General features: G+C 40.7%; 1 protein-coding gene across 2 annotated transcripts; it reads right to left on the reverse strand.

The window, feature by feature from the left end:
• Positions 1 to 738: 738 nt before the first annotated feature.
• LOC143528385 (serum amyloid A-5 protein-like) lies at positions 739 to 3,701 on the reverse strand. Of its 2 annotated transcripts, none has more exons than XM_077024101.1 (3): positions 3,550 to 3,701; positions 1,528 to 1,666; positions 739 to 1,083 (listed from the first exon to the last, which is right to left on the reverse strand). In XM_077024101.1, exons 1-3 carry the CDS (start codon positions 3,581 to 3,583, stop codon positions 945 to 947), a joined length of 312 nt encoding a protein of 103 aa, XP_076880216.1. In that variant the 5' UTR covers positions 3,584 to 3,701; the 3' UTR covers positions 739 to 944. The 2 variants fall into 2 exon arrangements, with proteins under 2 accessions (XP_076880216.1, XP_076880215.1); XM_077024100.1 differs by lacking the exon at positions 3,550 to 3,701 and adding an exon at positions 1,771 to 2,007.
• Between the last annotated feature and the right edge of the window lie 10,048 nt (positions 3,702 to 13,749).

Here is a 13,749-nt window from a genome sequence, read left to right on the forward strand (position 1 = left end):
GACACAATCAGCAAATAATTACTATTATTGTTGCTGACAAGTTGAGTCATACTCATTAACTGTCTATAGCCATAGTCAGTACTGCTCAGTTAGTAGTCTATAGAATTGGCATTCTGTGTGCTTTCTGGCTGGCACAATCATCGATTACATCATCAAACTCCAGACTGTCAACAATGCCATTTTCAATTAAAGTAGAGAGTGCATTCATTCGACTTTGAACCATTGTGGTGCGTACAGACATGTAATAATACTTAATATTACTTGCAGGCAATCAGACACGACACACAAGTAACACAAAGAATATGTAAATGTCAAAATTCAAAGTTTACCTTTTACTATAATATAATAATATAATATAATTATGTATTCTGTTTATTTTGCCTCTAAACCATTTCGTCTCGACCATGGCCTATATATATATATATATATATATATATATATATATATATATATATATATATATATATATATATATATATATATATATATATATATATATATATACACATATACATATATATATATATATATATACATACACACAGTATATTGACACATTGGCACATTTTTATGACATGGTGGCCCTGTTTCTACTGAACTACATATGACAAAGAGCTTAGGTCCATGGCATGGGTTGAGTTGAGAAGCCTGCTTCACTTCTCTATATTAAAATCTTTGTCAATTTCTTTCACATTAGTAAATAAAGTAAATAAAGAAATGCAATAGGTGGGAGCTGAATATGAATGAAAGCCAGAACATTTTATTATTTAGTTTTTAGGCAAAAGGAAACTTATTGTATCCAAGCCACAAACACTCTGCAGTCAACATAGATCCATAAGCAGAGGCATGAAGCTATAACAGTTTTGAAATCAAGCATTATGTAACAGATCATTTCATAGGTTTGAATCAGCAGGGTTCGTTGTTGCCTTAATCATACTTTGAGTCTAGTATTTGCTGGGGAGTCCTCGGGGTCTATAGACATTAGGGTTTCTACCATTACGCCCCCAGCGATTGGCCTCCTGGTCAGCTGCTTCATCCTGGTTGCCACGACGGGTGATTCTCTGTACTAATTCTCTCCCATCGCTGCACAGAAAAAAAAAACATTCAGATACACATACATCAAACATGTGGATGTGAAACAAAAATAGAAGTTGGATGAACAGTATGAAATATTATTGTAAAAATTTACGAACCCGAAAAAAGCTTAAGAATCATGACATGCAAGTTTTACGTATTAATCAATGTCATATCAGATGCTTGCATGTATATGATGTCTCTGGTAAACATGGTGACGAATCAGTATTCAGGTGATAGAGACCTCTAGTGACTAATCCTGGGACTGCTGATAGTCAGTGGGGACTGAGGCCTCTGGTGGTGAAATTTTAATGTAAAAATTTACAAAACAATAAAAAGTTCTACAATCATGATTTACCCATGTCATATCAGATATCTTGCACGTGATCCTCAGCTAAATTTGTTTTATGCCAATGCCTGTGGATCCCAAAACAATTACCCACAATTACCCACCTGATCACCGCGGCAGCCCATCTGCCTCCAGGGCCCCTCTGTGCAGCTTCATAGTTTCCACGTGCATGGAAATACTTGTCTGTGCCTATCCAGTTGGCCTCCCTCATGTCTCTGTAGGCACGTCTCATGTCTCCAGCACCTGAAATAGTACATATTAAACAGAATTTGAATATCAGCATGAACATTTCAAATAAATTTCATGCAAAATTAGCAATAATGAACTTAGCAGGTACAGTAAGATACCTCGATATGCTTGACCAGGAAAACGGTACCATTGGGCATGAGCTCCCACCACCATTACCAGCACGAGTGCAGCTAGAACCAGCTTCATGTCTGCTGACTTGTACTAGGAAAGCCGTACACGATCTGTTGAAGCTCTAGACTGACCCTCCTGTACAGGTCAGTTACAAGGTCCTCAGTACTAAGCCTGCACTACAGTTAAGACTTTAATTCTCTCTGTCTGTCAGATCTTTCTGAAGACACGTTCCTAACTTTTTGTTGTGGTTTATATAGACCCATAAAACAGACGTGGGTTGGGCATGTATTTTTTTTAACGGAATGTGAAGAAAATCCCAGGTTAAGCAACCACTGATGGGAACTGTGGTGCATGAAATGCCAAAATACAGGCAAGCAGCAGCCAGTCCTGTAAACATGTCTGTATAGGAATAATATATCTACAAGCTTTTAATTAATGCATAATGAATAAATGAATAATGAATGCATGAGCTCAAAGACATTCACTTAAAGCACTTCTTATATATAGTAGTGTTAATAGTAGTATATGTATACACAAATGCCATGATAGCGTCATGCTGTTGCTGCAGATTTGTCAATTTATGTGGAAATCCCAGTAGATCAGGGGTTTCCGAAACATCCATATAGCACTAAGAACTTACATGCCAAGTTCAAAGTCACTTAAATAAGATAAGAAATTTTTATTGTGATTGCAGTGTACATGAAAATTGAGCTTCTTTTTTTAAAGATGAGATACTGTATGAGATAAGAAATCACCTTTCTTCCCAATTCTGATACCCAGTTTGAACTTCAGAGGAATGTCTTGACCATGCATTCTGTTGTTACCATGTGATTGTCTGATTATATCATATATGACCAATTATTATCAGCCTTTTTATTAGAAAACAACAAGAAAGTAGGACATTTGTGCACAAAAAAAGTCAGGAGGCCCTACATCAGCTACAAAATGGAAACTATTTTGACAAATTGCAAAATATTTAACTAGATTAGGGCACTTAATTGGGAAATGTTCAGAAAATGTGGACGTACTAATACTTAGCTTATTGTAGTTTAATGCCCAAAAGCTGAATATTAAATACAAGTATGGTACAGTAGTAGTTATGTAAAACATGCTCAATCAGATAAGTGGACAATTCCATTTACACTTTTACATTTACAATTCCAGTAATATGGTTGTGTACATTGCTATACAAATGTATTTATGAGGTGCAATGGCACCAGAAAGTTCATGAACCCTTTAGAATTCCTGTATTTCTACATACATCTCTTTCTCTCTTTAGATATGAGAGAGAGAAAGAGAATGAGAGAGAGAGAGACAGAGAGAGGGAGAGAGAAAGACAGACGAAAAATTGTAGTGAATTACACAAAGTTTGCAAAAAGGTGGGGGGGGGGGAGTTCTTCATGGGTTCTCTTGTTAAAGATATGATTAAATATGGAACCTTTCCAACTTCAAGATCCATTTTAAAGTTTAAATAGTTATTTGCATCTCAAAACATGATTCTTTATTTATGTTCCATTATACTATGAATGGACATTCACATAAAACCAGGAATGTAAGGTGGTTTGGATAGGAATTAGCTAGAACATAAAAGTTGTCTAATTTTTAGAGTTTTTTTCCCTTAACTGTAATGGGGGAAGTGAGTTGGCAGGAGTCGAAGGCTGCAGATCATGCTCTTTATTATTTATTATTTAACAAAAGGAAGAACAGAAGCAGGATAGGCTGCGAAGTAGCAAAAACAGTGATCTCGTACAAGACCCAGTGCTTACCCGACGGCAGTAAGTCGACAGAAAGGGAACACATCCAGTGGCCTGAAGAACATTCTCCATACAATGTGCAGCACTGGACTGCACGACCTGTGAGTTTAAAAAGGTGGCAAACATAACAGGCTACAGGTGTCCATACTGCGGTGATTGGGACCTGGGGAGTAGTTTGGTGCTCGGAGTCATGTGCCGTGTGTGAAATGAAATGAAATGTGCCATATTTTGTCAATTGTGATTTTTTACACCCCAATCGAAATTTGTCCTCCGCTTTTAACCCATCTGTGCAGTCAGAACACACACACACACTAGTGATTACTAGGGGGCTGTGGATCACACGTGCCCAGAGCATTGGGCAGCCCTAGCCCGGCGCCCGGGGAGCAGTTGGGGTTAGGTGCCTTGCTCAAGGACACCTCAGTCATGGCCTGTCTGGGAATCGAACCCACGACCCTCCGGTCACAAGTCCAGTTCCCTAACCACCAGGCCATGACTGCCCCTTTGTGTGTGTGTGTGTGTGTGTGTGTGTGTGTGTGTGTGTGTGTGTGTGTGTGTGTGTGTGTGTGTGTGTGTGTGTGTGTGTGTGTGTGTGTGTGTGTGTGTGTGTGTGTGTGTGTGTGTGTGTGTGTGTGTGTGTGTGTGCAGTGGCGGACTTAGCAATTTGGGGGCTCAAGGCGAATTTAGCTAGGGGGCCCATCAACATTAATATGCGAGAAATAATTGAGCTAGTCAGGGGGCCCCTACAGTGGGCTGCAGTGGGAGGGGCCCAAGGCAGTTGCCTAGCCACGCCTCTATGCAAAGGCCGCCTCTGTGTGTGTGTGTGTGTGTGTGTGTGTGTGTGTGTGTGTGTGTGTGTGTGGATACACGCGCCCTCTGGCGGGCCTGCCTCCCCACTGTGACATTAAAAACTCAACATTAATTCGGGTTAGCTAATGATTTCGTTATATTCTGCATTCTTATTACAAGTCTACTAGTACCTTTAATAACTAATAATAGATTAATTACACCATTAAATCGCTCATATTCTTAACTAGCACGAGCCATCACACTACATCTCTTCTCGAGGTAAGTTGATTTGAATGTCTCCAATGTTAAATCAAATGTAAACATAATTAACATTACTTTTCACGTTATGACGAGTCGTTGCGAATATAATCAATGTTTTTAGCAGTCGTTAATATTCCTACTGGAGATAGCTAACGTTAGCTTAACTGTTAGATAAGCTAGCTAGCAAGCAAACAAAGTAGGTTAGCTAGTTACATAGGTAAGCTAAGTAGTTAACTAGTTAACTTGGTTGGTTGTACGCTTACTTTTTCAAGTTTTTACTAGCTAGAAAAGGAGTAAATAATATTTGAAAACTTAATAAGCATTTATTTACATTTAGTAACCACTTTTCCTAGAAATTAGTCAAACTACCCTTTCATTGCTAGATCTCTTTATTGGCTATTTATTAGCTATTATTTTTTATACTAATTTTATCCAATCTAAGGTATAAGTGGGTACTTGTTTCATGGTGCTTTTATTAGCCTTGCACTTTTTAAAATTAAAGTAAACTGGATGCATAGTAACAACAATAACATGGACATTAGGTTAATCACGAAGATGCTTTGTCAGGGGAATAATTTATTTAGTGTGTAGTGACAGTGACAGTGCTATCCAATTCATGGGTTCACAAGTGACTCCACTGTCTGCACCCTAACCTTAGCAGCAGAGTCCGTATTATCCAGGTGAATGGAACCCATCATTTTTGGGAGTAAAATATCTGGCACCTCGTTGCTCAAGTATATACATCAAATCAAATCAAATCAAATATATTTGTATAGCGCTTTTCATAACACATGTTGTCACAAAGCGCTTTACAGGATTTACAAGGTTAACAATACTATGGGTCCAAATCCCTAATGAGCAAGCCAGAGGCGACAGTGGCAAGGAAAAACTCCCTAGATGGTGGGGAATAGGAAGAAACCTTGGGAGGACCAAGACTCAAAAGGGAACCCATCCTCCATTGGGCGGCCCATTAACACACAAATTACACAAAAACAAATTATACAGATGAATACACAAGTCACAAACAAATCACACAATCAGGCTAAGTATAAGGTAACTAGAATGAAAGTTCTGGGTGTTGATATTGTCAATGTAAATGTCTTGTGATGAACGCCAGGTTTTCATTCCGTGTCGGAGTGATGATACTGGTATTGTAGGCTCCGACTGCAGTGTTACTCCCCAGGTGAACCTCGGAGAAGAAAGATATGTGATGTGGTAAATATGTAACAGATTGTTCAAAGGTCAAACTAAACAGATATGTGTTTAGTCGAGTCTTAAACATTGGGACTGTGTCTGAGTCCCGAATAAAGGCAGGAAGATTATTCCACATATTATATAATATACAGAATTATAATTCATATAATTCTGTCTGTTGTCAGTTGTATGTATCAGCACCGTTATATTATTGTTTTTATTGTTTTGTTGTGTTAGCGCTTGCTAACAACTCTCCGGTCGCTGCTACTTTGTTGCTGTTAGAAACGCAGAGCCGTTGCTCTGCCTTACCGGTGCGCTGCTGAAGTTCCGCTCGGTTTCGGCTTAAATGTTTGTTTGTTAATAATCTCAAGTGCTGGTTTGGTCCTTCACAAATGCTAGATTGGTCCCTATAACAGTGACCTCCTTCTTTCGTTTTTGAGTGAACTCTTCCAACAAGCATACAAGCATTCTTTTTCATGCTTTGTGGTCTTAGCATGAAGTTTGCTAATGAAAGTATCAAACCCTTTGCATGCATATTGGGCAGTCAATGAAATTCCTTTCCTACCTTCTTGACGTTACAAACTACTAATTTTAAAATATTTTTGCCTAATTGGTTCACATATGATTTATAGGATACACAATTAGGGATGGCTAACAATTTGTTTACAATAAATAAATCAATTATACATCAATTCAGTTGTCCAGTGAGGATGTGTAAACAGGTTCCTTTGGAGGAAGCATGTGTCATTACCTAGCAGGACTGCTGATATTTGCATCTTAGAGGGAGACAGGCTAGTAGGTATTTAGTATGACTAACTAGAACAAAGCTGGGATGCAAGTTAGCATTCTCTATTTGGTATACACTTAATGAGTAAAATGAAGACAGAAGAATAAGTTTCAACTAATGAACCTCAGTGATGTACAGATTAATTGATGGATAAATACATTTTGACTAAGTGTGTGTTTTGCTGTCTGGATTGTGTTTTGCTGTCTGGTAAGTGTGTTTTGCTGTCTGTATTGGTTATCATGTAATTGTTAGGTCTACATATGGAGACAGCTATATTATGCCTTCCTACTTTCACTTACATTACATTACATTTACAGCATTTAGCAGACACTCTTATCCAGAGCAACTTACAAAAGTGCTAAGTGTTTAGTCAGAATATGCATCTCTATCTAAACAGGTTTACGTCCAAACTACTCGAGCTCAAGCACTGCCATAAACAGTTGCCAGTGCTGATACCTAGAAAGAAGACAACAAAATATAAGATTAGACACAGAGCAATACCTAGCAAGTGTGAGAAGTGCACTTCACGTCTCAGGTGATGTAAATGTAATTTATATTGCACGAAAAAAATGGAGGAAGGGAAAATACTTAGTTCTAACATCCTTTATTTTGACTGTGAACACTGTCTTAATTTTGTGACTCTAAAATAATTTTCTATTTCTTTACAGTACAGTCAGGAGAAATTTGCCATGGATGTGGAGACCATAGATAACTGTGCTGACATCTTGCTTCAGTCAGGCTTAAAATATACTTAATGTCATTAATACATTAATACAATGATTATCAGACATTTTAAATAATTTTGCAAGCAGAAAACTGTGCAATCATTTCATCAACTATACCATAACATTTAATTTAACATAACAATAATTTATCTGAAATACACTATAATACCAAAAGTATTTGCTCACCTGGGACTGCTGATAGTCAGTGGGGACTGAGACCTCTGGTGGTCAGTGCTGGGATTGCTTGAACTGACTCACCATATCAAAGAGTACATGCCACATTTTTTATAGAAAGTTCAACCCCACAATCATTAAAGATAACTTCTCTGAATTCAAACATTTATTTGTTAGTCTTATAGATACTCTGAATGTCTAATCATTTAAGGCCACTACCTTGTAAGTAAACAGCTGTCATGTCTGTGGTTTCGCAATCACACTATGGGGAGTCCAGATGATGGGTAGTGGGGGTAAAAATCCCCACACATACACAGTTATAATCTCTGGATTGCTTTCTACATTTTGGGAAGTCCATGCCCAGCCCACTGCTGGATGAATGTCAGGAGTAATCATATGAGCTATATAGACTGCAGTTTAAGTGAGTACAGGGAACTGTGCTTCAGCAGGATATTATAATAAATAATTGCTACATTTTTTTACTGTTTACTTCACCCATACTCTCAAAATCTCAGAAAATGGAACACACACACACACATATATATATACACAGTATATAAAGGTAGCAACATTTATTTAATAATGGCGCATGGAATTTGAGGGCTGGAAATGAAAACTGCAACCAGAGAAACAAGCATGTGTTTTCAGAAGTGGCAAGGAATTGTCATTTTTACCAATCATTTGCAAACCAGTAGTACAGTTCACAGTGTGTAGGGTACTCACATTATGTAACAACAGCAGTAACAACAGCTTCACTGGTTGTGAACCAATGACACATTAATACTGACCCGTGAACAGTCACCCACAGACCTGCTACTGCACCAGGAATCACTTAAAAAGTGATTTCACTCTTAAACATCATAGACATCATGCTAATAATTCTACAAACATACTCAGAAATCTGTAATGGGGCTGCAGGATTGCTGAGGCAAACATGGGTTGCAAACCCCAGTGTGCCACAGCCCTGGGTATTTCCTCACTAGGAGGAAACCCTCCTAGCAGGATTCAAAAGATGATGAGGGGGGATGAAAACGTGGAGCAAAGAAAATTGTGGGGAAATTCACAGCCAAATTGGTTCAGTTGAATGGGGACTTGAACCTGGGACATTAGAAGTGGGAGAGTGCAAATTAAACCACCACTATGAGGGAGTAAGGGAAACATTAGGGATAAAACTGAAAGATGGGGATGCTTGTTGGAAATGTGAGGGGGCAGGTGACTCACCCAACCAGATGGGCCAACCTCCCTGTCACGTCCACAGAAAACAAAAGGTGTAACTAAAAGGGAAAACCCTCATGACTGGGACTCAAACCTGGATCTGCTCAAAAAACAGAGGCTTTGACAGACACCATGGTGCCATCACAGCCGTGGAGGTAGGTGACAGGAAGACAGACACACTCGTTACATCCCCGATTATGTAATTGTTTGTTAGCTCGTTACCTCCCTCTGGCGGTCGCCTATGGGCACTGCGAGCAACTGTTGAATAACATTGTTAATATTGCTTAGCCACAAAGAATTTACCCAGTCTGAAGATAGAATAAATTACACCCTGTTCAGCTCAACAATTATATAATGATCTACATTCTTAGGATTGATCACCGAGAAGGTGGTCCTCTTCAACTTCGAGATCATGATCATTATGCTTATCCATGTGTAAAACAGAGTGATTACCACGAGGCAGACGTAATGCTGAGAAGAACAAGATTCATTAGGGTCAAATCTATAATCAAAGTCATGTGCACTGTCCAGAGTCAGAGAACAAGCCATCCTGTCTTGTTTTATTGCAGCATTTTCTGTTTTCCCAATAATGTTTGCATTTTTCATGTTATTTGTGAAAAAACAAAAAAAAACTTCCTTGTTTTTCTGATATCATTGGATTTTAAAGTCAAATTTTTGTCTTTCCTTTTTTATTTGAACTTTTGAAATGAAAACAATGGCCAAAAAGTACTCATAACCTATAGTGTCATCACACATTAGTCATACAATTACTCAAACCAGCCAGATTAATTACACCCAAACTAACTACTGCCCCCCCCTGGCCTGAATATGATAGCTGTTGCTATTTATTACTCTTCACTGCTGAATGTAAATATGAAAGCTGAATATGGCTGAGATGTTGTTTTTCCAAAGTTTTATTCACTGTCCTGCTCAGACTTCCTAATAGCCCCCCCCCCCCCTCCACACACACACACACACACACACACACACACACACACACACACACACACACACACACAGAGATTCATTTACAACCACTTACAGAAAATTGACGGAGTGGTCGATTCTACTGTTATTCTGAGTGGGACTGCACGTACATGAGTTTTCAGTAGCCAGTAGGACCTATTGTTATAGTCAGTTTAGCGGTCAGTACTCAGTAATATATGTCAATAAGGAAGATACGAAGTACAGGCTCATTTCATGACACGGTGGCCCTGTTTCTACTGAACTACATATGACAAAGAGCTTAAGTGTCACGTTGAGGACCCCGGCCCCTCTCTTTTGGGCGTGTGTCAACGTTGTCTACGTGCTTTGTCTGCGTCAGTGGATATGCGTGGTTCGGGTTATGTCGTGTGATTAATAAGTCTCACCTGTGAATCGTCTCGTGATCACGTGGGGCTAATGTGGTTTGTCTATTTAATGTGCGCTCGCGCAGTGTCCTGTGCTCGTCGTTGTCTATGTCTGCACGTTGTGCTGAATGTGTCAAGTGTTTATCGTGCGCTATTGCGCAATACACGTCTTCATTAAACGTGACGTTTGCTGCCATCAAGGGATTCTGTGTCTCGTCCTGCGCGCTGCACCCACCGTCACATTAAGTCTGTGGCATAGGTTGAGAAGCCTGCTTCACTTCATCAAAATCTTTATGCCCTTTTTTCACATTGGCAAAGAAATAAAGAAATTGGCAGGTGATTCTCAGTGCCAATTCTGCCCCATTACTGCACAGAAAAATATTCAGAAATCAGATACACATATTTGAGACAATTTTATAAGAAAAATATGTAAGGTGGAAATATTTATTCATGTCATATCAGATGCTTGTACCAGCAAAATTCGTTTTATGCCAATGACTGTGAATCCCAAAACAATTACCCACAATTATCCACCTGATCACCGCGGCAGCCAATCTGCCTCCAGGGCCCCTCTGTGCAACATCATAGTTTCAACGTTCATGGAAATACTTGCATCATGTTTCCAGCACCTGAAATTGTCTCATCTGGCCCCTGCTCCTCCTGTCATTCGCCATCAATGTTTATTTTTGTTATCCATGTGTGTCTTAGTCCTTCCTAGTCCTCTGTAACCCATCCCTCTTGTTAATGTTCTCACGTGTTCTCTGAGTGTATTTAATGCCTATCTTTAAGTTACCAATCTTTTTGTGTGCTTGGTATTGGGAGTTTGATTTTTCCCCTGTTAGTATTTCCAGTTAGTATTGTCTCTATGCTTTATGGTTAACATTGGGTTGTTATTCCTTTTGTGTTTGTTTCCCTGTGTTAACCTGTATTGACCTGTCTATCCGTCATGCCACGACGTGGTAGATATGTTCATACATCTGACTCATTTTTGGAATTTGACCTAAGCCAGTTTTTTCGACCCTGATTTCGGTATGCCCTTCGATAAATCTCGCTCTCCTCAGTGTCTGTGTCCGCCTATTTACTCCACGCCGCTCGTGGCATTACAGAATGATCCGTCTAACAAGGATACAGCGAGGGAGCGAGTCTCTGGTAAGTTCCGACGCTGTAACAAGACGTTGGCTGCTTTCATGCAGTTTACGTCTCTGGTGTTACAGCACGAACAAACCAGAGGCAAGAAATCCCCTGGCACTGCGGGGACAAGGGAGTCTCGTCGCTCTTGAGATAAAGTATGGTCACTTCTCGTTCCGACTGTCTTTTGCGGCGAGCTCCCAAATAAGTGCTGTGTCTGCCCATCTTGGTGAACACTGTCTGATACACCGGGCCCGCCACTCTCAAGCTTCACCGCTGCTTTTCCGGTGGTACCGGATCCTCCGCCGTGGGACGTTCACGCAGTGCCCCCTGTGTACCCGGGTCCGCCTTTATGTCCCGCTTCATCCCTAGTTTCCAAGACCCACAAGGGGTCTTCCTCAAGTCTCACGACCCAGAATGGGTCGTTAACTGCACCTGATGCTTCAGTCCCAACATCCACGGGCCCGCTGCTTTCAAGCGATGCCACGGCTTCTCCGGTGGTACCGGATCCTCCACCACAGGACGTATGTCTCCTGTTTCTGCTTTGTCTTTTTCTTTGTTTTTGCCCTCTTCGCTTCCCGGTGTTGTCTTTGCGCGTGTCATGGTGTCTGTTTCGGTCCCTGTCTGTCTTTCCGTCTTTCCGCCTGGTCATACCTGGGTTTTTCATTTTTTCTCGTCCTCCTGTGGTTCCTCCTCCCGGATGTCATCGCCCAGTTACTCCTCCCCCCTCTTTTCGGCCTGTTTGTCATCCTTAGTCTCTTTCTGGTTTTTTCCCTCCGTCCACCTGGTTCTTCTGTGTTTTCTTCGGTTTTGCGCACTTCACCCGTGTCTCTTTCTGGTGTTTCTCCTTTGGTCTCGTCTGTTTCTGGTTTCTTTCGTTCTCCCGTTTCTGGTCTCTCTAGTCTATCCGTTTATGGTTTTCCCTCTTGTGTTTCTGGTTAGTTCTGGTTGGTTCTCTGGTGTTTTCTCTTGTGTCCTTATTTTAGGATAAAAACGTGGAGCAAAGAAAATTGTGAGGAAATTCACAGCCAAATTGGTTCAGTTGAATGGGGACTTGAACCTGGGACATTAGAAGTGGGAGAGTGCAAATTAAACCACCACTATGAGGGAGTAAGGGAAAAATTGGGGAGAAAACTGAAAGCTGGGAGTGCTTGTTGGAGATGTGAGGGGGCAGGTGACTCACCCAACCAGATGGGCCAACATCCCTGTCACATCCACAGAAAACAAAAAGTGTAACTAAAAGGGATAAACCCTCATGACAAGGTCTGGGACTCAATCCTGGATCTGCACTAAAAAACAGAGGCTTTGACAGACACCATGCTACCACCGCAGATGTGGAGGTAGGTGACAGGAAGACAGACACTCAAGGACTGAGGGGAACTTCCCTTTGAAAGAACAACTTAAAACAGACACAAGGCATGCAGCCCTCAGAACAGGGAAGAAAGACTCAAGGGGAACCAGGAAATGGGGGAACCAGTTACCAGCAAAGCCCGTGTGCGTCTGTCAAACACCAAGACTTCATAAAGACCGAGTTTTGTGAAGCTGCAAAAATGATGTAAGGGGAATCAGACTAACGATTACATAATTGTTTGTTAGCTCGTACCCTCCCTCTGGTGGTTGCCTACTGGCGCTGCGAGCAACCCGTTAACCGGTCTAATGAAATTGTTAATATTGCTCAGCCACAAAGAATTTATCCAGTCTGTAGAATTAATTAGACCATAATCTCAACAATTACATAATGATCTCCATTCTTATGAATGATAATTGAGAAGGTGGTCTGCTTAAACTACAAGATTACTAATGTTGTAATTAATTAAATGCAACGTTTCAGAGCACAGAAACCGCTCTAACCAAGGTCCTAAATGATCATTACGTTTAACAGTGTGTAACACAGAATGATTACACAGAGTGATGCAACGCTGAGAAGAACTAGATTTATTAGGGTCAAATCCATAATCAAAGTCATGTGCAGAGTCAGAGAACCAACACAGAACAAAATATGATAACAACAAACAAGCAAACTAGAAAAAAACAAGTGAACACACTCTACAGGAAAACGGGTTAAACAACATGGAATGCCCAACATAAATAGCCTATATACAACATAATGAAGATTAACAAAATAATTAACAAAATAGCCTAATGTAACGTTGCATAAGCAACGGAGCGAGGAGACGGACACAAACGCTGAGGACAGCGAGATTTAATAAAGGGAATACCAAATTCAGGGTCGAGGAGGAATGCATGGGTCAGATCGTCTAGGGCAGGGGTACTCAACTGGCGGACCGCGGTCCGGATCCGGACCCGAACGCAGTCCTGTCCGGACCCAATCTCATTCCTGATTAACTGGATACGGACTAAAACAAAACCGTAGCATTTATTTCAGGGCTATTGAAAAAACACTCCGTCACGAGTGTTACGTTCGCCACCCCCGCTCAACAACTTACGTTCGCCACCCCGCTCAACAACTTACGTTCCCCGCCCCCCGCTCAACAACTTACGTTCGCCACCTCCGCCGCACCGGACCTCAGGTCACAGGTATCTGCCAAAATTGGACCGCGGACAAATTTAGTTGAGTACGCCTGGTCTAGGG

This window comes from Brachyhypopomus gauderio, chromosome 12 (assembly GCF_052324685.1).
Source record: "Brachyhypopomus gauderio isolate BG-103 chromosome 12, BGAUD_0.2, whole genome shotgun sequence".
In the NCBI taxonomy this organism is placed as follows: domain Eukaryota; kingdom Metazoa; phylum Chordata; class Actinopteri; order Gymnotiformes; family Hypopomidae; genus Brachyhypopomus; species Brachyhypopomus gauderio.

Coding starts and splice junctions, on each gene's coding strand:
- LOC143528385 (XM_077024100.1), bottom strand. CDS start 1,858: ATGAAGCTGGTTCTAGCTGCACTCGTGCTGGTAATGGTGGTGGGAGCT. Junction 1,667..1,770: donor TCCTGGTCAAGCATATCGAG/GTATCTTACTGT, acceptor GTACTATTTCAG/GTGCTGGAGACATGAGACGT. Junction 1,084..1,527: donor TGGGCTGCCGCGGTGATCAG/GTGGGTAATTGT, acceptor TTTTCTGTGCAG/CGATGGGAGAGAATTAGTAC.